Source organism: Phalacrocorax carbo, chromosome 2 (assembly GCF_963921805.1).
Source record: "Phalacrocorax carbo chromosome 2, bPhaCar2.1, whole genome shotgun sequence".
Classification (NCBI taxonomy): Eukaryota; Metazoa; Chordata; class Aves; order Suliformes; family Phalacrocoracidae; genus Phalacrocorax; species Phalacrocorax carbo.
The window spans coordinates 114,048,909-114,074,040 of record NC_087514.1 but is presented as its reverse complement, the minus strand read 5'-3'; the positions used below and the strand labels follow the sequence as shown (position 1 = coordinate 114,074,040).

General features: G+C 35.9%; 1 protein-coding gene across 6 annotated transcripts in view; it reads left to right on the top strand.

The window, feature by feature from the left end:
* Positions 1-24,601, top strand: part of NT5C3A (5'-nucleotidase, cytosolic IIIA) — a 28,966-nt gene extending 4,365 nt beyond the window's left edge. For 2 of the 6 annotated variants that reach the window (XM_064443916.1, XM_064443915.1), the window contains exons 2-10: positions 11,917-12,023; positions 18,948-19,046; positions 19,497-19,566; positions 20,277-20,323; positions 20,715-20,800; positions 21,058-21,147; positions 22,364-22,526; positions 22,994-23,194; positions 23,981-24,601. In XM_064443916.1, coding sequence (XP_064299986.1) covers positions 11,922-12,023; positions 18,948-19,046; positions 19,497-19,566; positions 20,277-20,323; positions 20,715-20,800; positions 21,058-21,147; positions 22,364-22,526; positions 22,994-23,194; positions 23,981-24,082 — 960 coding nt within the window. In that variant the 5' untranslated portion in view covers positions 11,917-11,921 and the 3' untranslated portion in view covers positions 24,083-24,601. Of the gene's footprint in view, positions 1-11,471; positions 11,539-11,916; positions 12,024-14,635; positions 14,687-18,947; positions 19,047-19,496; positions 19,567-20,276; positions 20,324-20,714; positions 20,801-21,057; positions 21,148-22,363; positions 22,527-22,993; positions 23,195-23,980 lie in introns of those variants that run through there. The other 4 variants (XM_064443914.1, XM_064443919.1, XM_064443913.1 and 1 more) reach the window with 3 other exon arrangements.
* The last annotated feature ends 531 nt before the right edge of the window (positions 24,602-25,132 follow it).

Genomic DNA, 25,132 nt, shown 5'->3' with positions numbered 1-25,132 from the left:
GGATCTAATTACCCAAAAAACAGACTTTGTATCAAATTTCAACAACAGCAAATTAAAAATCAATTTAAGAATTAATTTTACAGGAAACTTTTCAACCAGCCATTGTTAAATGTCTCTGGCCAGTTTCCTTTTGAATATGTTGAGGGAGGAAAAGAAATGCATGGATTGTTGCAATATTAGAGTTTACCTGGAGAGAAATAAGCAAACAAGTAAGAAGTGAGGTAACTGCTATTCATCTATTTTGCTAAGAAATAAACAAACATGTTCTGTGAGCGTGACTGTCATAGGGTTTGTGCGGGGAGAATTTTTTTGGTATTGTTATTATTTTCTTTTACTTGCCCATCTCTGGTGAGACAGGCTTCTTGTTTCACGGGGCATCAGAGCGTTTGTGCCACAGATGAAGGATACAGACCTTCACAACTGGCAGCAGTCACACACCACTCCACTTCTTTATTCTTGTCGCTAGTAACTAGTTGTTATAGTAACTGTGATGTTACTCTGGCATGAGACGTTGATGGCCTCCAAGTGGAGAATGAAGTAAAGGAGTATATAATATGTAGCATACATGTGAGGCTATCCTTCAAGAATCTAAATGGCTAGTATGTGAAACTCCTTCATACATACTTTTTCCTTTACAAAGACAAAAAGGAGTTTGACCCTGAGCAAACTGGAATCCATAAAAGGGGAATGGAAGGAACATGGACTCTCCCTAACGATCACCACTGCAGGACACTGTCACGTTCTGGTATTGCAGTGATATTTAAAATGTCGTGACCTTGAAAGCTATCCAGTGATGTGATCCATGTGGGAAAAATACCGTGCCAAAAGAATGGTGCCGTGATAGGAACCTAAGCAGTGAAAAGTGAAAGAACTCCTGAGACCTAATACTGCCCCTGCCTATTGGCGTTTGACTGAAAGCCCTTACTTTACTAGTGAGTAGGCTATTAGAATAATTTTTAGAATCTTGTTAAAATTTTGAAAGCAAGTTCAATTTGCTAAGAGTACTGGAGAGGTCATACAACTATTTCTATAAAACTTGTATTTTGTTTGACAGTGGATAAAATACCAGCATTACTAAAACAAGGTTCTGTTGCCCACAGGCTTTTTGCACAGATAATTATAATATATAATAACTTAGATTGTGGCTTGCAAAGCAAGTTTACACAGGCCAGAAAAAACACTTCAAGCATAGTTCATGTTTATACAACTTACTAGCAATAGGTTTTGTTCTCACTGTAAAATAAATCAGTTGGAAATTTAAAAAATTTGGATCCTAGGAGAAGAAAAATGGAGTCAGTGTTTTCTTCTAACACTGTTAAGAGTCAAAAAGTAGTCTGCTATTCAGAGATCATGTACATAGTGATATTTTACTTAGTATACTATGCTCATGCTAAAATTTAACCATCTGTTTTTCAGAAGTAGGTTTTCATTTTCTGAAATTGCCACTGCCTTTTTTTTTTAAATCAGTAGATCTCGAAACATATACTCTTACAAGGAATGGGTATGGGAAGATAAATTAAATCTTTAATTCTGCATTAGTTTCTTTGGAACTGATTTAGCCTAGTCATAACAGTTACCAAAACATGATGATGAACCTGAAAATTGAGCTCCAAGTAGTAAATTAAAATAAATGTCAGGATATTATATCTATTGCAGGTATAGGCTCAGAAGAGCTTGTTTGCTGTTTTCTTTTATCTTTTGTGTAAAGTCTTTCTCCAAGACAGAAAGCAGTCCTTTACTGAATCATTCTGCTCTGGAACCTGTTTGCCTTTTCATAAATGCTCAGTATGTGTTAAGTCATATTTTCAAGTGATTTTTCTCCTATTTGTGATAGCTCTTGATTATTGGTTGAGCTACAACGGCATCTGTTCTATTAAACTCTTTTTACAGATTAAGCCCAATAGCAAATAGTGCAAATACTAAACCATGTTACTTTTAAATGTCAAACAATATAAGCAGTAAGAAGGTTTTTGAATTGTCTGAATATACACATCATTGCAAATTAGTTAATATTATGAATTAAAGTTGCATAGCATTTCAAGTCAGTCTTGAGTTAACAAGAACTATCAACTTTTATAAAAAATATCTGTGATGTTCCCTTCTAGAAATTTTGACTGTTTACTGAAAGGAAGCCACATTGCAGCCCTATACTCTGATCTCGTGTTGCAGATTGCTTTCAGGCCATACACGATCACACTTTTCCTTTATACAAGTCTTCTTTTCCCTAAATGTTATTTTCCTGTGATTACTCCACAGCTCTGACAAGGCAATGGTAATTTAATTTTCAAGATTTAAATTTTAGCTAGTTGAACTGCAGGAGACAGTGTAAAGCAGCAGATGGCACTAGTGTGAATTTTGTATCAGTTTGCACGGTAGATGCAACTACTCTGAAGATGGGTATACACTATTTTGTAAGTAACCTGTCATTTAAGAAATCCTGTCCCACAACAACTGGCATTTCTTGGCCACTACCTGACTCCATATCAGACACATACAACAGAACTGCTCCTACATGCAGAGGGCCTAGAGTAGCAGCTGTGTCTCTGCTGCCTGTCGGATGCTCAGCGCTGAAATTTGACTGATCCCATCACATGCTAAGTGCAACTGAGAGGCAGAAATAGCTCACAACTATTCGTCTTGTCCTCCTTTCCTAACCAGCCAGGTAAGACTGGGGAAGAGAGCTGGGTAAGTATACTGTCATGGAGGATGTGGAAAGTAAAAGTTAGGATGTGAAGTCTAACTTTTCCCCGGCCTTCTTGCAGTCATGTTACTGTGCAGCAGTTGTTCTGTACTGACAGTTTCTTTCTGGGGCAGAAGTCTTCATATAGCTGTTTTGTTGACCAGTTGCTGGACATCAGCTGCTTTCGCTTACCCAAAAGTAGTCTATCACCAATGGTAGGGTGCTGTAAAACATCAGAGAACTAATGATGATTGCAATAGGCAGATTTTTAGTCCCATGTCAATCATGCAGCAGCTTGACTGGCATAGTGACATTAAGTTGGAATCTGTGGCTGTTGAGTTGGTCATCTCTATCTTAGGTTACTTGTGTGGAGTTTCTGAATGTTTAAGGAAAAAAAAATCAGCGCTCCTTAAAAGTCCACCGGATTTTTTTAATTTGGCTAATCCTTATATCAATAGTGTTTTACTTGAATATTAAAACAGATGAGGCATTTTTCAGTACAAATGGACATACGCTTAAGGTTGCAACATGCAGGTCAAAGAAGACACCATGTTTAAATACTAAAAGTACCTGTCTTCATTTTGTTCAGTAATGCCACAAAAGAATACAGGACTGCACTGACTTATCTCAGACAATAATTACAAAAACAATTTTAATAACATTTCTATAAATTCTGTGAAGAATGACTATTGCTAGAAGGAAATATGGCTTCTGCTTTCATATATGCCAACCTTTAAAAAAACTTAATTTATTTAATTTGCAAATTTTTTTAAAGGGGTGGGGCAAGGCCCAGACCTGGACACTGAAGATACATTAAGTGTCTGAATACAGAATTTCAGACTTACTGAGCTGGTTTTGCCACCAAGAAGGATTCCTGTTCAAGCGTACTTGTTCTTACTTGTTTCCCCACTCGTTAGTTGTAGCTTCCTTCCTGCACCCTTATATAAAGAACTGTTGTTTGCCTGCTTTGCAGATTGGATTGCAATAATCCAAGTTTATTGGAGCTTTTGTTTTTACCTGAGGGTATGTTTTACACCACCTTAATGCTGACAGAATGAATACCACTGAAATGTATCATTAACCCTGTTCCTTTAAAGCTTTCCCTCTTTGTTGGAAGATTATTGTTATCAAACTAAAAGCGTAATTTTTACACTTGGGAGTTATTAATGCAACACTTATTATCCTGGATTGCATCTGCCTTTGCAACATAAATCAGTTATGGGTCAGCCTCAGTCTGGTCTGCATGTTACCATGGAAAAATCTTATGTGAAACTGAAAGATAGGAATTAGTAAAAAGCAGTAGCGATATCGGTACATTAGCAGCAACACTAGCATAGTACAAAGTATAGTAGTGGTAGTATTAGTACAAACTGGTTTTGAACATGTCCTATATCACTTCCAGAGGGAAAATACACAGAGATTCGAGAAATAAGGAGCATCCAGTTGCATCTTTGAATGGATCCAGCAGTCAGAAACACTCATAAAGCAACGAGAGACAGAGGCGAAACAATCTATTGTGCCTCTTACCTTTAAAATGAGTGTATGGTAGCTGTATTTCATCTTTAGACTTAACGGATTACTTTTTCAGGAAGTTTAAAGAAGGGTCTGTACTCAAAGAGATCCTAACAGTTAAAATCTTAATTAGTGCCAATGAGTAACTTCACTTGGATTATTGTATTAGCGCTACATTCTTCCATCAGAATTGTAGTGGCTGGTAATGTGTTGTAGATTAAACTTTGTCCTGCTGACTTTGCTTTCAAACTGGGTCCCACAATTCCACCATTCAAGGGTCAGAGTTTATTTGATCTAGATACAGCATTCTTAGGCTTAGTGAGACAAAAATCTAAGCAGATGGTTTTTTCTTAGAAGCAGATAAGAGAGGAGAAGCAGCAGCAACTGCTTCAGTCTACGCCCTGGGCTTAATGCAAATGCCATTCTAGATAGTGTTACATGGAAAGCTTCTAGGGAAACATCCATTTCTTTTAAGTTCTTTCAATGCATGTGTGTACAGATATATACAGGGTATTTAATTATAAAAGGTCCACACACACACACAATTTGGGAAAAAAATAGTATAGGTCATCAAAATTACATTATTGTGTAAGGTGAGCATACCTGATACCTGATTAAGAATTTATAAATATTCCACAGTATCTACATACCTCCAGTTCTTAGAATTCTATACTCTTAGCCTAGGTATTTTGAAGAAGGATTAGTTGTATCAACAACCTCACCTGTAAGCATTCTTTTGAGTAAGCGTGAGATTTTGTGTAACATGAGAGGGAAGTGGATCTTTCAGATAGCCAGACTCCAACATCTATCCTATTACCATAGCAGTATTAAAAGAAACTCAGAGTACCACTCAAATTAAAAAATTCTAATTTGTCAAAAATGAATTTTCTGTGTCTGTGCTCTCTGAAGAAGAACTGGTAGGAAAAAGGGAAGAATAGGGTAAAAAATAAGATACTTGAAATTAAACTGAAGCACTATTATGAAGAGCAAATTATTCTCCCTGGCATCACATGTTATAAACAGGGAGTGTTGGCTTTCCTTCCATGAAAGGTCTTGCCTGATACAGATAGTATCACCTATCTAGCAGTGGTCTATAGCAGAGGCCCAGGGAAAGCATAAGAATGGGGCAAATTGTCACGATTTTTCTTCCAGAATGATATCCCAGCCTCCAGCAGCTTCCATTTCAAAGGCAGCATCTGTAATTTAAGATGAGCATTTTTTCATGTTGTTACCCAGTACCATTTTAAGGCAGTGCAAATTTACAGAATAACCAGAAAGGAATTCCACATCTTACTACTTTACTTAGTTGTGTGACTCCTTTCATTCGTTTTGAATGTGCCTCCTGTTAATTTTAGTTGACGACCTCTACCTCTCACACTGGAAGAGGCAGTGAACAATCCTTCTGTGTTAACCTTTTCTATGCCATCCAGTCATTTCTCTTCCAGGCTGAAGAATTCTATTACATTCAGTTGTTCTTTGTATGGAAACTTCTCATACCATGGCTCATCCTTTCTGCCCTTCTCAGGGCCTTTTCCAGTTCTGCTCTATTCCCTGGAAGGTAGGGAAACCAGAACTGCATTTGATATTTAAGTTGCAAGTGCGTAATGGCTTTATAAAAAGGGCTATCCAGAAGGCATTGGAGAGAATAGGCACCAGTGAAATGTAAGTATGAAGGCCAAGGAAAAAGGCTATTTTCATATGCCCTGGATTGAGAGAGCATCACAACCTTGGTTTCTTCTTTCAATTCTAGTGCTTTAGAAGTTATTTGTAAAATTTAAGCATAACATGATAACTCCTTAGTATTGATCTGAGCTTACTTACATTTAGAATATTTTTATATTCTTTTTTTGGCAAGGAGAGGAATGGTTAATAAAAAAACATCAGATTAAATTCTGGCTCCGGTAGGATGTCATATATAGACTGGTATTTCCAAGATGCATGGTTACTGACTGAAGATCACTTGATTATTTCCAGGTACTCACTGATTACGAAACAATACATTACTTTTTTTTTTTTTTTTACCCTACCAGTGTCAAAGGTTAATTCTCTCCAAAGTGAGGGGGTGGGAACAAAGCACAGAGATGAGGTGATTCCCCTAACATACAATCAGAGGCAAAAGATGCCTGCCCTGAGCTGTATTTGTTCAATCCCAGAAACTTCAGAAATGGTTTGTATGGTCTGTACCCCATTTATTCTCTCAGAAAGAGACTAAAATTTTGCCTGCAGTAATAACTGACAGGAGGAGATCACGTGAAATACTGGAAGTTCAGGCCCTGGTTACTATTAGTTCTTCACAGACTTCTATAGGGGATTTGAAATGTTGCATAAAGTGTTGACTTCTATTACCACAGTTGTTACAGTTCTGAGTTTTGTAATATGTAACAATACCTCTGTGATTGAGAAATGTGTCTTTGATTAACGTGTAAGTCCATCAAAACCTGTTTCCCCTATGTTCTATTACCTGGACTTCAAGATACCAAGTCAGCATTGTATCTGGCTTGCCTTCGTTTCTACTTTCTTCTAAGATTCAAAATGTCTGTTGATTTATCACCAGAGATCTCCGCTTGTAGAGTGTTTTTGTAAGAACAAAAGGAAGGTGCATAAGGGACAACGATGATGCAGTATCTTTTATTCTTTCATCTGAACAATCAATTCCATATAGAATTGCAGTTCATGGCTTCCTATGTGTTTCAAATTGATGCTAAAAAATTCTATTTACTTTAGATTTCCAGAACTGCAGAAACTGGTTGGTTTTTTTTTTAAAAAAAAAAAGTCTAATTCTGACCTCATAGACTTTCGTAACCACCTTGAGAAAGCATTAAACCAGAATAATTTATCTCACTGCATGACCTTAACATAAGCTAATCATTGTTCTTGCCCACTGCTTAAAACCTTTGCTTAGTCCTAATGAAACTGATGATCTACCCCATGCTTAAAACATGCACAGTTATCTTGCTGAATTAAAATGTGTCTTTATGTATCCTGATTTTTTTAATGAATGACAGTGGTTTTATTGAGATGCCATTTTTCAGTGAGTACAACATCGTAGTAATTTTTGTATTGAACACAACAGGAGTAATTACTTAAGAAGTTTAGCTGTTCTTTATACATTTGAGTCTGTGTTAGCGTAAGGTTAGAACCTTATGCGTTTGATAGAGTCATAAACAGTCAGACTCTAGACGATCACCAGTTTTCTCTTGTATTGTAAAGAAAGGTTGATCTCTGATCAGATCTAGAAAATCTCTATCAAATAAAGTCACCAAATATGTCTTGTGATACAGCATTTACCTCCTCTAATCTGTTCTGTGCATGCATTTATTTTTGCATTTTTAAAATATAATAGCTGAATAGACAAAACAAATTCTCAGCTAAAATGGTACTGCTGAGTCTTAAAACAATTCAGGTTCAGGTTAAGACCCTCATCTTCTTAGCATGTGTATTCTCTGGATTTATTAAAGACTTAATTCATTAAACTATAATATGTTCTTAGCACTTTTCCATAGCAAGTGCTATTTAAGCTCTTTCTGTTTAAGGAATGTCTTACATTCCTCATGAGTCATCTCTGTAATACACACACACTTTCATATACAAATAATATTTCTGTATTGCGTTCTACCAGCTGTAAATATGGCTAGCAATTTTTTTTTTACACCAAACCTGTACTGGAAAAATAAGTGGTATCCAAAATTCCTGCAAGGCATCCTTCTAAACCTTTATTTACCCCAGCTTCATCAAACTGTGCATTTCTCTTATTTTCCTCATAATTGTCGCTTACAAATATATAAAGCTCTTGCTGGAACCAGTATGCTGCTCATTAACTCAGTTCACTAGGGCATGAATAAAAATCATGTTTGATTTAAATTATTTTATATTGGTTCATTTCTTCTGCTTGGTTTTGGTACTTGAGTGCTAACGTTCAGTTAGCTTTCCCCATCTTGGGAGATTATGCCCAGTAGTCTGCTTCAGAAAATATGTACTAAGTAGACTTACTACAAAAGCAAAATTAGGAAACAAATACAGGTCCTTAATGTTTAAAATTGATCCCGGCAATAAAACAAGGTATTGTTTAAGTAAAGTTGGGCATATGCTAAATTACAGGGATATAATCAAAGTCGTTCAGTTGTAGAAGGCTCACTAAACAAGAATAAAAGGTAGTAAGCTCATGAAAACTAGCTAATATTTATACTGTAGATAGGATTTGGTCACGTCTGATTTTTGTAGGAGATATTCTAATTCTAATGAACAGAAATTACTCTTAAATATGACCTCTTTCTCGATCTTTAAAAGCTGATGTCAGTTTAGTTGAAATACTCAACTTTTTATTTAAAAAAAAAAAAAAGTTTGGCTTACTTGCTTACATAACTTACCTGTGCTGTGTTCATTTCTTTCCACAAATAGGTGCAGCTTAGGGCAGAGGTGCGTAAGGACCAGTAGAACCAATTTTTCTTTGCTTCAGACTAGAACTTCCGGTGCTTCATAATCTTTGAGAGCATCCTGAATCTCTACAAACCAAGTTCAACTAACACACCACCATATAAAGTTGAACATTCTCTTAGTCTTGTATGAATGGCAAGTCATGTAATGTTTTAAGTGTTGTTCTTTTTTTCCTCTCTCTCTTTTTTCTGCAGTCGAGATATGGCCCTCAGCCAAACAGAAAAGGTTAAAATAGAACCTAATTGTTGAAATAACCTCTTTAGTTCATGTTTCTTAGAGTATATTTAAATGACCTTCAGTGTTGTGAGAGTAGAAATGTCATACTGGACTCTGTTTCTCTCTCTTTAAAAAAGAAGTGGTGATTTTAATGCATCTTTTACCAGAAGTTAAACAATGTAAACAAAGTGCTCACCTGACTCAAATGAGCAGTAATAGAACATGGTGAGTAGTAGCTATTGTTAGTTAATTAAAGCGTTTAACACAAAGGTTTCTTAGAGCTGCAAAGACAGTCTTCCTTGTTTTGTAGATGACGAGTTTCATATATGGCATTTTCATTAAGTGAAAGTACATTGTTAGCAGAGATACATTAGATGTTTTTCTAAGAATTAGGTGTTGGCTGTATTAATGTTTAAAGAAATTTTGCTCATGTCATTTTCTAGCTCTTTCACTAACAGCATAATCGTTCATTTAAAATGCTAATCGACCTGGTATACCAAAAATTAGTCTGTAAAAGTTGGACTTAATTTCGGCAACTCTTTTCTTCAATCTTAAATCATATGTAAGTTTGAAAAAAAAATAAAACAAAAGAAACCCCCACAGCTTTTTTTCCAACTTTTTCATAAAGAGCAAGCTAACTTTCTTTAAATTCTTGATAGTATTAGAATTCATTTTTTCATCACGTCTGCAAATTACTAGAATATCAAAAGACCAGTCCCGCTATGTCCCAGTCTCACCTATAAGGTTCACAAGACTCATTTATGTCAGAACCAGTGTCAACTTTGAAATATATAGAAGCTCAAAGACAAGTACTTTGCAAACTGAATGTATAAAGTGATGCCTTTATCTGAACTACATGATTCATCTAGCAAGCATATTTTACGTCAGTGTTCGTAAGACCTATCTAAAATTGGAAATCCAGCACTGTCATAAGCTACAGCTTTCTGTTGTGCAAATAATTCATATTTATTCAAGATACTGCATTATACATAGCTTTTCCAGAGATGATATTAACCGAAAGCATACTAACTATATTAAAATACTATAAAAGGTAATATTTCTTGTATGTTACCTGTTGCAACAGTATTCAAATGCCATAGCAAGTAGATTTAAAGGAAGCTATGAATCCTGGCAAATACCAATACCAAGTACATTAGATTTGCGCTATATAATCTTTGCAGGGATTATGTTATACTTTGAACATTCCTTTCAAATGGTTTTGCTGCCCCAGGATACAGCAGACCTTAACACGTACATTTTGGGGGATCTTGTTCCATTCTAAGAGGATGAGCATTGATGAAAGTTGTATGTTTTGTATCAGCTGAAGTATTCACTAGTTGTTTCACTGAGTCAAAACACAGAGAGCAAAAATGAAGGTACTCGGCATAAGTCAGAGTCTGAGGAATCCTGACAGAGTACATACTGGCCTACAGTTGGAATACAGACATAAAACATATGTGGCTCCCCTGTACCATTCAGAAAGTCTGTTGATTTTTTTAGATGTAGAAAAACAGCACATAGAATCATTGATTCATTAAGGTTGGAAAAGACCTTTAAGATCATCAATCCAACCATCAGCCCAACACCACCATGCCTCATGAAGTGCCACGCCTACACATATTTTGAACACCTCCAGGAATGGTGACTCCACCTTAAAAGGAAATCCTCCTTAAAAAGAAATTTCCATAACTGATTAATTTCTAGAGTCGGGGAGGGGTGGGGGTGGGGGAGTGTTACAGTGTTAGGGGTTTTGTATGTGCTACACTACTAACCTGCCCTTGCTTCAGTTCTGATGACTCCACTGGTCACATTCATGGCCACCTATTAATTGGTCTGGTGTTTGTGGTTAGTTCTGGCAGCCTGAAACAGTGATCATAAACCTCAGGTTGAACATAAATTATGGGATAGTATAAGGAAGCTTGTACTGTTGCTATAGCAAGAGTTAACTTCATGTGACACTTCCAATCATTTACACAACTTCAAAGTGTAAATAAGATTAGACAATACTTCCTTCGTCCTCTCACAGTAAAAAAGATTCCTTTTAAATACATCTTCTGTGTCACCTAGTTACTGTCTTTGATCAGGCAGCATGCCTAATGACAAACTTCTGAAAGCATGTTGAGTTGCCTTGTCTCTCAAAAATCCTGACAAACAAGCCTCCTTGATTTCCTGTTTCAGTATCACATACATAATTAAAGTCAAAACAAAGATTAATTAATTAATTTGCTGCTTCTACACAAATAAATGTGTGCTCTCTTGTAAACGTTATGAGACCGTGTCAATGAGCTGTAAGAAATTTGTGGCACTCTGTAACAGGAAATCCTAAAATACTTGAAAAGATATTGTAAAAGGGTTAAAAAGTAACAAAATAGTAAACTTGAAAACAAGTGCCTTCCCCTGTTAGAGCAGTCCAAATTTGCCTGCTGCATCCATGAAAGCTGTTCATTCAGAGAAGGTCAAAGGTTTTGTTGTTGGTACACCAGCTGATCATCTGTAAGCCTGTCAGGCTGTACTGCTGAGCATAACAAACTGCTGTGCATTGCTGATGTGCGTCACAGGACCCTGGGGTTTTGCACGGGGATTAGTCAGGCTGTATTTGGAAACGCCCTCAACTGCACTTTGTGCTGCTATATTAGTGTTTCTCAAGCAAGAGGAATTTTCTTTTGCTTCTGCAGCTGCTCCTGCAAAACCCTCTGGTAAGTGTGCACAGCTTCTGTCAACAGTACTGACTCTGTCTTCTGCCTGCATTATTTAAGCCAGGGTTATGAGCCGAGGCATTACTTACACTTGTTTATTGTGACAAGTTGTATTGAAATAAAATCTGATACGACAGAACTGGCAACAGCATTGAAGGAATAAATATATTTACCAGTTTTTATTGAATAGGTTAATTCAAGTTAAATGTTCCTCTGCTTTTAAATATGTACCAGAGTAGTCTTAAGTGTGGGCATTTTCAGAGTGACGTAGCTATGTACTATGCATGTCTGCTTTTATTTCTATACAGCAGGAATAGCAAAGATCATATAATATAGCAGACCAATTCTTAAAAGGATTTGGTTGGTTTCTGTTGGCAGCCTGTATGCAAGCCCTGCGTCTCTGGACTCTGCTTGCCACCTATGCTGTTGCAGTAGGACAAAATCAAGGACAGAAGAATCAGGAGTGCCCTAAGCTCAACGCACAGGTACTCTCCTTTAAAAGCACAAGAGGAAACGCTGTTGTCATGTTTTCTGTGAACACTCTCTCTCCAGATCTTTTTATATGTTTTCTTCCAAACTAAATATCAGAATCCAGCACATTAAGTGTAAAAAGATGTAAATAATTAAACAAGCTAAAACAGGAAAAATTATTTTTAGTATGCATCCTATTCCACTTCTTAAAATAGCTTCAGTTATTTCATATAACCTGTGCTGGGTATCTAGTTTTCCAGCATGTTATCAAGCAATTGTGAAGATACTCAATGTTCTGTTTCATTTCCATAACAACATTTGCCTGTTTACTTTTTAAATAAGTAGTCCTAAGGCTATTTCTTGGCAAAACTACCAAAATAGTAATTTGGTAATTACTAGTTACTAAGGGTTTCTTACCATATTTGAGTTTACATCATATGAATATAAAACATATTATGTTTTTTGTTTTGGTAATTATAAACCAATAAATATCTGTCCTGAGCTCAGGTTATGCTAGTGGACCGCACAATCACTAGTGCAATTCTCCTGCTCTCCTGAGCAAAATGGAGTGACTGATGTGACTACACTTGCGTCCAGTAGCTTTTAACGTTCCTGTCTAAAAAGATAAGCCTACTAACAGCAGGGCTGCTAAGAGAAACCTCTGTTGCACTCATAGACCAAAATTCAGATTGTCTGAATTAAAGCCAAAACTTGGTTTATACATATATGAGCATATGTAGCTATATAGGAGTGTATATAGATGGAGGAAAAGAAATGCACACACTCCCATTCTGTGGTTTTTGTTACAACTCCTCCACTTCTTGCAGCTCATACATTGCACACAGCAGAAGTTACATGAAGAAGCTTGCATGCTTTTCAAAAGTTTTTTTGTAAGCTTTGTTTTCTAGAGTAAGTAGACGAAAGTAACGTTCTGTAATAATATCAAAACGAAATAGAGAGGAAAATAAGATTTAATTGTAAATTAAGGAATATGCCCCTTTTCTTTATAATTTCACCAAACTGATACTTTCTGCCGTCAAGAACACCGAAACCTATTTTCTGTAGCTTGCCAGGGTATCAAATTTCACAGCTCTCACTGATGCCATGCCCTGCCTTTTTTGGTTCGTGTCTGCAAGTAAGTATATGTGATAGCTGGTCTCAGACATTGGAATTGAGCATTTGCAGTTCCCAAAATAAATGTTATTTATTCTTGGTTTATACTCTTTTACCTGAAAGCTATCACCATAGACTGGAAATAAAATTTACAAATAATTGAATCCCATCCATTTTATCACTTAGATTTGCATTTTCCACGTTCAGAAATAACATTAGTAGTTCCCTCTCCTTGTAAGCCCACCCTGGTGTGTCCTCTATATCAAAAGTTAATAGGTTGGAACCTAGTCTAGTCTAAGGCAGGTTTACCAACAAAGTAGAAAAAAAGAAATTGTGTGATAATTGAAATTCATATACTGACAATAGCATTATGGCTAGTTCTTATTCATTGTCGTATCACTTTTGTGACATTATGGTCATCTGAAATTTTGTGGAATATTTTTAATAGGTTTGCAAGCACGAGAACAGGCCTTATCATTATTCAGTATTACTGACACCTAACAAAGTACTCTATCAATCACTGAGAATTATAGAGAAGTTCCCTTAAAATTTTATCTACCCATAACACAGGGTGTTTTCTTAGCAGTGATTTTTGGGAGGCATCCATACTAGATTAGTCTTTGTAAAATAAGAAGACTTTGTATTTGCCAAGTAGTGTAGGCTTACAGGCTATCAGTATAAAAATACTTTGCCCCATTTTTTATGTCCTTGGTCAAAGCATTACTTAGCAGACTTAGGATGATAACCTCTTATATTTTTAGTTACTAGTAGTAATGTTTCAGGCTGTGTATCTGGATTTGATTGTGAAATGAGCCATATCTCCATGCAGTTAAGATAGCAAGTCATTCATCCTTTCCAACTTAAAATTACTGACAGTGAAAACAACAGAAGGTCCCACAGTCATCCTCTATGTGATTGTACTGGCTACTTTTCTATTGGACATTAATTTTTTTACTTTTCTTGGGGTTTGTCTTTTGTTTTTGGTTTTGTTTTTTCAATCATAGGGACTTACATCGTCGTTTTTCTGGGCAGGGAAGTAATGGCTTAACCTCCAGCACTCAGTAAAGTTCACTATAATCTTAACTCCAGAATATGACATTACACCTTGTGCACACAGTCAATTATTAATTCCCTAGGATACCTGATTGGAAAGGCCCTCTATAGCATCTGTGAATTCATTTAGATACCTGCTTTCATTTTAGTGATTATCACCAACTCTTCTTTAATAATCCAACTGACACAGCATGCACTTACATATATACTTTCTCAAATACTAAGAAAACAATATATATAAGCAGCACCCAGATACAACATAAAAGCAGCTCTGTTTGCAACCTTTCTATTCAATTGTGTATAAGAAACTTTATTTCAAAACTAGAATTCAATATGTTCTTTACAGTAAATACTTTTCCTCTTTATTTAACCCAGCTACACAGATGCATGTCTCATAGTAAATAGACTTGTAATTTTCAGCACTATCCTCGTTGTAAACAACCCATTCTGTGGTTTGTAGGACTGGGGGATTTCCAAACCTGCGTGAATCCATTACTGTTCATTCATCAAGGTATGACTATAACATTGTTAGCTACAAAAGAATTTCCTACATCCTTATTCCAGTTACCTGCTATCACTAACAAGCAGATCTTTTTTTTCCTTTTCATAAATCAAATTAAGCTCAACCTTTAAAATAATCTTTTTCAGTTATGTTCTCCTTGCTTCTGTTTGAAGGCTCCTTAAAAAAACATCAGAGACTAGAAATTTAAATGCATTTGTGGCCAGCATATGTGCCAACCACAAATTACCCTGGGGAGCTATCATCTTTTAACGTGTTTTAAGAGAGAGACGTCTCTGAGCTATTTCAGTAACATACAGGTGTCTTTGGTAAGAAAGCAGAACTCTTCTCACACTTTTATAAAATGACAGAATAAATAGGGACACTTAGGTGATTCAACATGAAGTACTTCCAGATGTCACAATGAAATATGAATTACTTTTCCTGTGCTAATATGGTTTTAGTCCGGTATGTAGAAGTTCCTTGCTCTGAAGAGCTTTCTTGCCTTTGTTAGTTGCTGTGGAGTGTTTTATTTGGTTGTTCCTCCATATGTGTCCTTCCCAGTCAACTAATGCATCAGAATTTTGGGCCTTTTGTCTCTACTCAGTTGACTCCTAGAGCTCTCTGAAACAATTAATAGAAAGACAAGTTTTATGAAATCAACTGAACTTTTTTTATTAGCATTTTTTCACTCTCTGTTCTTTCATCTGTCTTATCAGTTCTCTCCAATTTGAATCTGCTTGTCTCTTTCAAGACTGAAGAATAGCAAATATGCAACAAAAAACCAACAGCTAGACTGGGCAGAAGTGTAAGACCTTGAAGGAGACAGTTTGCCGGAAAACTGGTGACTGCTTATTAGACAGTTTCACTTACTTCTAATACAATAAGGATAAAGCCTAAATAAAAGAGTTGTTACTTAACGTTCAGTTGCAAATCTGAATACAAGGAACTAGTGATGGGGACAGTGGCTATTTTGCCTAGCCGTATTTGTCTGAGGCTTATCAGATGCCACATCCATAATGAAGACTTGGTTTTGCCTATGAAAGTGCCTGTGAGACTGAAATTGTCTGGGTTATAAGTGCTGCAGAATGCTTCCCCCCCCTCATTAAAATATTCTTCAACTTCAATTCCTGTGTAAAAATGAAAGATGTATTAGAAATAAATGAACCTTAAAAGCTGATCTTGAGTAGGAGTATCAGTTTACAACATCAAAGCAGGAAGCTTTCATCATACTCAAAATCTTAAGCAATGTCTTGTTTAACATCATCTACTGAAGTGTTTACTAAGGAGGTTTCTCCTCAGGTTGTTTCAAAAACTTACAAAAGGCCTCGGTCTGAAATAAAACAGTAGTAAGCAATCCAACTTTCCCTCTGATCTCTCCATCTCCCTCAACACCTGTTCTGTTTAAATCAGTTATATTAGGAAGTCTGTTACTTAGTATCTAAGTAAACCAAATAATGCTTGAACTACTTCTTACAAAACGGCGTAATTAGACTACACTTTAATTTTTGCATTCCAAATCTAAAAATACATATATAATTTGCCTCCTGAAAGTCAAAGGAATTAGATCAGTCAATTTACAGTGAAAAAAATTACAAAACAGTCATCCATTTATCTTTCATTATAGAGAAAAAAATGCTGTATACCCACCAAACAAGTGGTAAGGTTACTTTTGTTTACCAGTACTGTGTAACATACAAAAGAAATACCATAAAATACCTTTAAAGAGTTGCAGATTGTTAGTGTTTTATTTAATGAAGCTAGATCAGTTGACATGCTTGTGCTAATAATTGTGGGTAAATATCTATAAATGCTTTGTACATGTGTTTCTGAAAAGATTAGGGAATTCTTTAACAGATCTTTATCAGGAATTTTTTTTAAACACTCACTAGCTTTCTCAGTGATTCCCAGTTTGGGATATAGTGGGAAGCCAATCCTAATGTACCATTTTGGAATTTGCTGTGCTCATAAAGGTGACATGGCACTGCGACCACATAGAGAACAACTATCTTGGTTTAGGAGGTACCATTTTTAAAGAAAATTATGGCAAAGGAAAACCCTAACTCTTCCAAACTGAGTGAAATTAATCCAGTTTTTTTTTCTTTATAAGATTTATAAAGCAAAAAAGTAGTAAATCCCCTGTCATGACGGAAGAATTTTTGGCAAGATATTCTGGTATAAGTGAAACTTTTTGGATGGGTGGAAAACCTTGGAATGATTAGGGTTTTAGAAGGATTTCTATTTTCTGTTTTCATTAGTGCCTTTGAAAGAAAGTAGCACTAAGCATACTGGGGATTAGAATTATTTGTTATATTGAAAAATAGGAGCACTGATGTGGAAGAAAAGCTACAATCCAGCAAGAGTATATGTAAAATTGAACACTTTGTGCAACTACCTGTTTCTGCCTAGGAGTAGTTTTGAAGAATATTTGGTTATTACCAACTGCATTTGAATCATTATCACCATATTGCTGCTAACAAAGAAAGTGTATGCAAATGTGTCGGCAAAGATATTATCTGAAAACACGGGCCAAAGTAGCCCTTCAGTTGAAGCCTGAAAAGAGCAGAGCAGTTACGGATGCTGTGTTTCAAGAACAATATAGTTCAAATGGCTCGGCCAGGACAACATCAAGAATTGCCAGAGATTTAGAAAATTGTGCTCTGCAAAAGAGGAATTAAAGAAATTGGAGTTCTTTAGTTCAGGAAGAAGGGAAAAATATCTGTGAGCTCCTGTGAAAAAGAATAATTTCCTCCAAGTTGAATGACTTAAAATTACATTAAAGAGTGTTAAGGAGAGGTTAAGCCAACTTTTCTGAACATGAATATAGTTGAGCACTAAAATATGTGGTTGAGGAATATGTGAGTGAAGGTTTTGAAGAATGGGTTAGACAAGCTGAGAATGATGTAGCTGTAATAGTTTGCTCCTACCTGAAGGCAGAGTGAACTAGAGCTGATGTTTAAAGGTACCTCCAGCTCCTTCTTCTGCCTGACACACAAGTGTCTTTTCCATTACAAATGCATGTTTGCAAGACTTTAAAATGTCATATTTTTCTTAAATGATAACCTAATTGCAATTTGACTTCAAGTTCGTTGTTACTAATAAAAAGGTTTAGCAGCATCAAGAGCAGGAAGAAAGAATGTTGTGTGACCTCTTGGCAATTCATGATATGAGAACTCTGTTTCCAGAAATGTGTCGGTAAATAGAAGCTGCCTTCCCCCCCCCGCCCCCGCCCTTTTCTTTTTAATTAGGTCATTGCAGCGAAGATTACATGCTAGGTATAAGAAAAGGAAAGCTGAATGATCAGAATATGAAAAATGTGATTCCTAACAATTCAGTATCTCTGACTTCCTTTACAGAGAAAATAAAATTTACTACTCAAATTCCCACACAGACAGATTGCAAATGTCTGATGCCTTTGCTTTAGAAAGGCTCTATACATCATTAAAAAGGAAGGAAATACATACTAAATGTTGAAGTTTCTGTCAATAAGTAGTTTTTTTACCATTTCTGCAAGGTTGAAGAGGAACTTTTAAAGCAAGCAAAGGCTTGGGGGGGGGGAAGGGTGTTGTATGGGGAGGGGTGGGGGTTTTGTGAGGGTTGTGTGTTGTTTGTTTTTTTTTTACCAAATTCAGCATTTATCATAATATTCAAGAAATATTCTTCAAAAGGAATATGTGGTGTGATAGCATGTGTTATTTCAAAAGTGCAGTAAAACAGGTAATGGAAAATGATTGATAGACTGGCTAGGGAACAAGAATTACTGTACGGCCTTGTTGTATTGGAGTACTCAGTTGACACACACAGCATTCTTAAAAAAACAACAGGTGTCTAAAATCAGCCTGTCTTCTTTATCTGTGTTGAAGCTTTAATGGTATATTAATTGCACAAAGAGCTAGTTTTAAGGTTCACCATCTCCCAGTGGCATACTTGAACTACAAGGTGATGCCATATGTCCTGTTTCTGTATACCTCCCGTATTTCCTGCAAACACAATTATCTTTTCTGTGAGTGTCAGCTTATTCAATAATTTGATATTAGGAAAGGAAATGAAAACAGATGTTGAAAACAAGCAGAAAACATGCAGTCATCAGTTAATACATCCAGAGTATTTTCTGTTCCTTCTTGCATTTAACTTGCCTTCCTGTCCTGAGCATGTTTTGATGTCATGTGAAACTGGTTATAGATGCAAAGCTTCCAATCTGATGGGTAACATGTATTACCTACTAAGTTTTTCTCTGTAAGTATATTTCTGTCTTTGTTCTTACTCTTCATAGATGCCAGAATTTCAGAAGAAAACTGTTCATATTAAGGACCCAGGGAGAGTAGAGGAGATTATTTGTGGCCTCATCAAAGGTGGAGCTGCCAAACTTCAGGTAAAGACAGTAGAAGATGCCACCAGTTCGAAATGAAAGCAATCGTGATTATTGCCTTATACCAACAAATTTTAAGAATATATCTGTATATAACAGAAGTCAACCTTCAAGAAATCTCCAAAACTTAGACATTTGTTAACCCTTTTAATAGCCCTTGTTGATTCAACTGTAATTCAGCCAGACACTAGTTAAGTAAATGACATAAACATACAAGCTTAGCAATTTCAGGGAATATTCTGACCAAAGGAATTAAAAAGACAGTTTTGTTAGAAAAAGTTGTCCTTATGGGATATTCTGGCTTCCATTACATAGGTCAATAAAATAGGGAGATTTCTGTGACACGTACGCTATTCAGCTGCAACTATTGTTGAACATTCAGAAATTTCTAGCCATTCTTTATTTTGTCCCTCCACATTGTAAGACAGTTTTGCTTTTTCTTTCCTTAAATAGATTATTACAGATTTTGATATGACATTAAGTAGATTTTCCTACAATGGAAAAAGATGTCCAACTTGTCATAGTGAGTACTTTTTTTTTTTTTAAATATGGATTGGTTTGTTCACTCCTTTTAATTTTTCCTAGATTTTAATTTTCTATCCAATTTATTCCCTAATATGTGAGATTTTATATTGACTTGTTACCTAACCTGTACATCCTAATAAAGTATTCTAGTGACTGTCTGTACTTGTGTTTTTATGTATATCTATTTTAATCACAATCTGCGTGAATTAAAATCAGATAAAGTGTCATTCACAATTAAAACATTAAGTTCTGAACTATGAGATATTAGTGGCTAGATATGGCAGGGCTGACTTTTAAGAGCCCATAATAGACCTGATGCCTGCAAGAACCAGGTAGTAAACTCCTCAGAATTCTTGACATTTTTATCCTGTAGCCTTTTAGAACAAAGAGACTCCATTTGCTAATGAAGTGGGAATCCTAAAGTACATAGGATGCCTCACGATGATGATTTCAGAAACAGTGAAATCTCAGGAAACAGATAAGAGAGCTTGTAACTAACCTTTTAATTCAGAGATGAGGGGAAGGTCAGTAATATGTTTTCATGCTTATGGAGAAAAACGTGCCTTTTACTGGTTGCTGGTAAGAAAATTTCTGAGGAAACATAGTGGTATGTCATCAAACATTGTCATCTATGCCACTTACAGTGTTGTAGAGCAAAGTAAAAGAAATATACCATCTTGTTTAACACTTTTTTTTCACCCCCCCCAGACATCATTGATAACTCTAAGCTCATCACAGAGGAATGTCGGAAAAAGGTAAACAGAAAACCTACTGTTGGTTTGTTGTACAGAAAAGTGCAATGGCTGTACTGGGTGTTGAATTAGACAGCAGGACGAGACAAGGGATACCTTCAGATCCTTAAGCCTCTCTGAGCTTTCTCAGTGACTGCAAGACATCCCATCACTAATAGAAGAGAACAGAAATAATTGTATTCCTGATAGTAGCATGTAGTTCAGTTTAGCAGCATCTACTTTTTCTTCATACATATATTTACAAGCTAACTCTTTGTTCAAAGAGCATTGCAGATTCCATTTTATCTAAATAATGTGACCAGAACAAAGAAAGTAGTAGTTTTATTGGTTAGATCGAATACCAAGTGTTATTATATAAAAATACATTAAACATCTGGTGCTTTTTTCCCTTCAGTTATTGCAGCTGAAAGAAACCTATTATGCTATTGAAATTGATCCAGCTCTCACTATTGAAGAAAAATATCCATATATGGTAGAATGGTAAGAGACACCTCCCATCTTCAAATTATACTAAGATTAGATTTAATAAGGGTTTTTAAAGCAAATTAATGGCAGTAATTAGCTTTTAGCCAACACATTAACTGATTTAATCTCTCTGAGTGTTGTGCAACTTGTTGTTTTGCTTTGCTGTTAACTTGAATGATCAAGAATTAACCATACAGGATGCTTTTCATCATGAGAATTCACGACAGGTGAATCTTAAGTCACTTTCAACCCATTTGTTGTTTATATTCTAGGTACAATAAATCTCATGCACTTCTAATTGAACAAGGCTTACAAAAGGATAAGTTGGCAGAAACTGTGAGGGAATCTGACGTTATGCTGAAGTAAGTTCCTTTTGATTTGAACATTATTGTTTCGGACCATTTTCTGAGATTCGTACTGTGTGTTTTCAGGGGAAAAAATACACAAACAAAAATGTTCCTGAGTTCGTGACACCATCATCGTGGAACATAGTGAACGTTTCTTGCCCCTGCTTTATTCATATATTGTAGCTAAATACTTAAAACTATCACACTGTATACACTAGAGATCTTAAGAAGAAATTTTTTAAAAGTTTGAGTCCCATCTCTACAAACTTAATTTCTGTAGACTTTCATCCTCTTGAAATTGCACTGGTGGTTCTTTTTTTTGTAAGGAGAATGTAGAGCTCAACTTTTTCCTTTGAAAAACACTCCCTAGAGTAGTACTATCTGAGGTAAAAATGCAGTGACTTGAGGAATATGTGTCGTATGTTGTATTAAACATTACTCTGCCTTCATGACTAAAGGCAAGTTTAAAAGCCAGCAAAATCCTTGCTTGAAATGTGCTATGGCCCCCATCTCTTTTAAAATTCTCCAAAATCGTCTGTAAATTTTAGTCTACTGAAGCAAGATGTTAAGACTTAATTTCGGGAAGTGTTTGTCATACTGATTAAATTCTTGTCTTTTGCAAAATCAACAAGCACACCATCTCTGCCTGTTTGAAAGCCTAAGTCCATGTGGATTGACTCTTCATTCACAGGCTAAAATTCCCTCAAAAATTTTCATCACAATTTTTTTAAAACACTTAAAATTCTACCAGTCAACGTCTGTGTGGAAAAGGCATATAGAGATATTAGCTTGTTCCTGGAATACTATACATAGTTTTGATTGAGTACTGAAAACTAAAAACCCTTCAGGAAAGAGTGACAATAAATGTTTTCAGGATTTCAGAACAAAACAAAATTTGGTTTATAGTAATAACCCAATAGAAAGTCAAATATTTAAGCAAGAAAGATTGAAAGGAAACGTACAGCCTGAGAATAGCTACAGAGAGTTCTACTAGTTGCTTGCTTTTTCTGGGGTGTTTGATGCAGCTTGACGCAAGAGTTTCTTGCTAAAACTACGTGCCTTGTGTTAGGTTCTTGCTAACCCAAAAAGATGAGGCAAAGAAAATTAAGTGAAATGCTCAGAGAAATTTAATTTCCTTTTCCAAAGATGATGTGAATGTCTTCTGAAAACTCTGACTTTTCTTGGCTTGCTTTCTTTGACTCTTGATTTGTATTTACATCTTGTGTTACAGAGAAGGATATGAGAACTTCTTTGATAAACTCAGTGAACATAATATACCTGTGTTCATATTTTCTGCTGGGATTGGAGACATTCTTGAGGAAGTTATCCACCAGGCTGGGGTCTACCATTCTAATGTCAAAGTGGTTTCCAATTTCATGGATTTTGATGAAAATGTATGTATGAAATAACACATTCTTATCAAACATGACTGTGGTATTTAGTAGCTATTTATATATACTACAAGGTGAAGATTTTAATGCAACAGATGTAGCCACCTACCCTGCCATATAGAAAATGACAATTGCATACTCAACGCTGTCCTCGGCAAAAAACAAGCAGCAGAAAACTGTTCAAACACTGTTAGCGTGGTGTGACTAAGATACCATTCATTTCCTTTAATGACAACCTCACACTCAGCCCAGTACACCGCTGCTCCTCCTCCAAGCAGGGAGAATTGCTGTCTGGCTAGTCTTAACAATGCTATTACACCTTTAAGAGTTATTTACCTTGTTCATTGTTAGAGATTACATAGTTCAATGTTAGCTCAAGTGTAATAAAACCTGTTTCATTCTAGATTCTGTCTTGTCCCTATGATACTAGAAATAGCTTCAGTGGTTTGTTGTTGTGTTTTTTTTTATAGGGAATATTAAAAGGATTTAAAGGAGAATTGATTCATGTTTACAACAAACATGATGGTGCCTTGAAGAATACAGATTACTTCAAACAGCTAAAAGATAACAGTAATATCATACTGCTGGGCGATTCCCAAGGAGACTTGAGTATGGCAGATGGAGTGGCAAATGTTGAACACATTCTTAAGATCGGCTATCTCAACGATAAAGTAAGTAACCTTATAACCTACTGAACTTTGAGTGAAACAGAGTCATTATAATAAGCTTCAGGTATCAAGCCAAGTGTTTGGCCTGTGTTTGTTTTGAGACTTCAAACATTTTTTCGTAGATTTCTTGCCTATAGTTTTTTTTCTAACCCATAAGCTACAAAAATGCAAATATAAGTTTCTTTGGGTTTTGTACTGAACTACTTCCAAAAAGGTACTTTGTTAAGAAGGAAAATTCAGAGCCTAAAGAAATAAAATCTCTTAAATTCCTCTGTCTACTCCCGCTCCTTTCAATACTGGACTGATAATTGAGCAAAATTTTAATTTTCCAAATAAGAGAGACACTGCCTAAATCTGTTTGTTTTGTTTGGGGTGGGGTTTTTGTTTTGTTTTTGTGGGGTTTTGGGGTGGGGTGTTTTTTTTGAGAAGAAACAGAACTGGTTGTGTGCTAAGTTAAAATGGACATCCACTTTCATTCAGGAGAGAGAAAACTTCAGTTTTCTATTTTTCTCTGCCTTTCAGGAAGCTGAGGGAATAGTTTTTCTCTCAGTATCTTTAGGTGTGAGATCCTGGAATAACCATGAGGTGTTATATCCTAGAATGCACACACAGTTATGTCAGGCTGCTCCTACTCTGTCGTCCTGTGGAATTCACTCATAGGAGCAGTACATGTTTGCATGGCTCATTCCCAAAATTTGGTGGAAAGACTGGGTAATATTTGAATGACAGAAAGTCTTCTGATAATTCTAAAACTAAGTGGGTCTTTGTCTTTATCCCTTCTGCAATTAGGTAGATGAGCTTTTGGAAAAATATATGGACTCTTATGATATTGTCTTGGTGAAAGATGAATCCCTGGAAGTTGCCAACTCCATCCTACAGAAAATCCTGTAAATTGCAGTCTCGAGTCACTCCATTCCTTCCAGGAGGCAACTGGACAGAAGAACACACGTGTGCTATCTTAGACGTGTTTATTACTCATTTACAGAACTATTTAATTTAAGACTTTTATCTTCATTTTGGTATTTTGAAATATATGTGGCATCCATTGTCAACTAGAAGCTCCTTTTACTGCTTTTATGCGGTTCTTTATTGCCTCACACTCCTATTATAACTAAATTTCAATTGGATTTATAGATGTGATAAACTGCTGCTGACAGGATACTGTGGTTCACTGTCTTTTAATCAGGCATTTCAGAGGAGCATTTTAGAAAATGTGGCTATTTTGTAATATTGAAGATGTAAACGTTCTGTGAATAAGCAGTGTGCATGTTTGTGTTGCCTTTTCTTCTTTCAAAGAAGATATTTCAGTCTCAGCTGTACTTTTAAGGATTTTACTCATATGCTACAAACTTTCACAAAAAGTTTTTCATACATATATTTTTCTTCAGTAAAAATGCTTTATTCACCCGATTCAGGCAAAGTCTTTCTTCTTGATAGATTTTTGTATCATTACAAAATAGCCTCGATCCTTACGGTTTCTTTATCCTCTGTGGAATGGGAAGAATGTTTTAAGTTAGTGTATCTGAGGTAAAGTTTCTCATCTTTGTAACAACAGATAATTTCAGTAAGCTAATAGTACACAGCCATAACTTCAGCACCTTTGCAGATCTTATTTTGTGTACTACTCCACTTCTAGCCTGCTGTTTCACATCAAAGCTAGCATGGCTCATTTGAAATAATTTCTCTTGGAATTGTCAGTGAGCTGCTCCCAACACAGAAAATCAAACCAGAGCTAGATCTTAATCTTGGATTTTAAAAGCAGGCTTAGCCATTTTGCAAAATCGGGTATTCTAGCTACCAGTCCCGTGCCTCCGAAGCACTTAAGGAACACTTCTCCAGGCTGGCTTTAAGTCACATTCCCACTCTCTGCAAATTGTAAGCACAAGTATCAGTATAGCATCTAGCTCTTCTAGCTTTGTTATGCAAGTCCTCTCTGCTTAA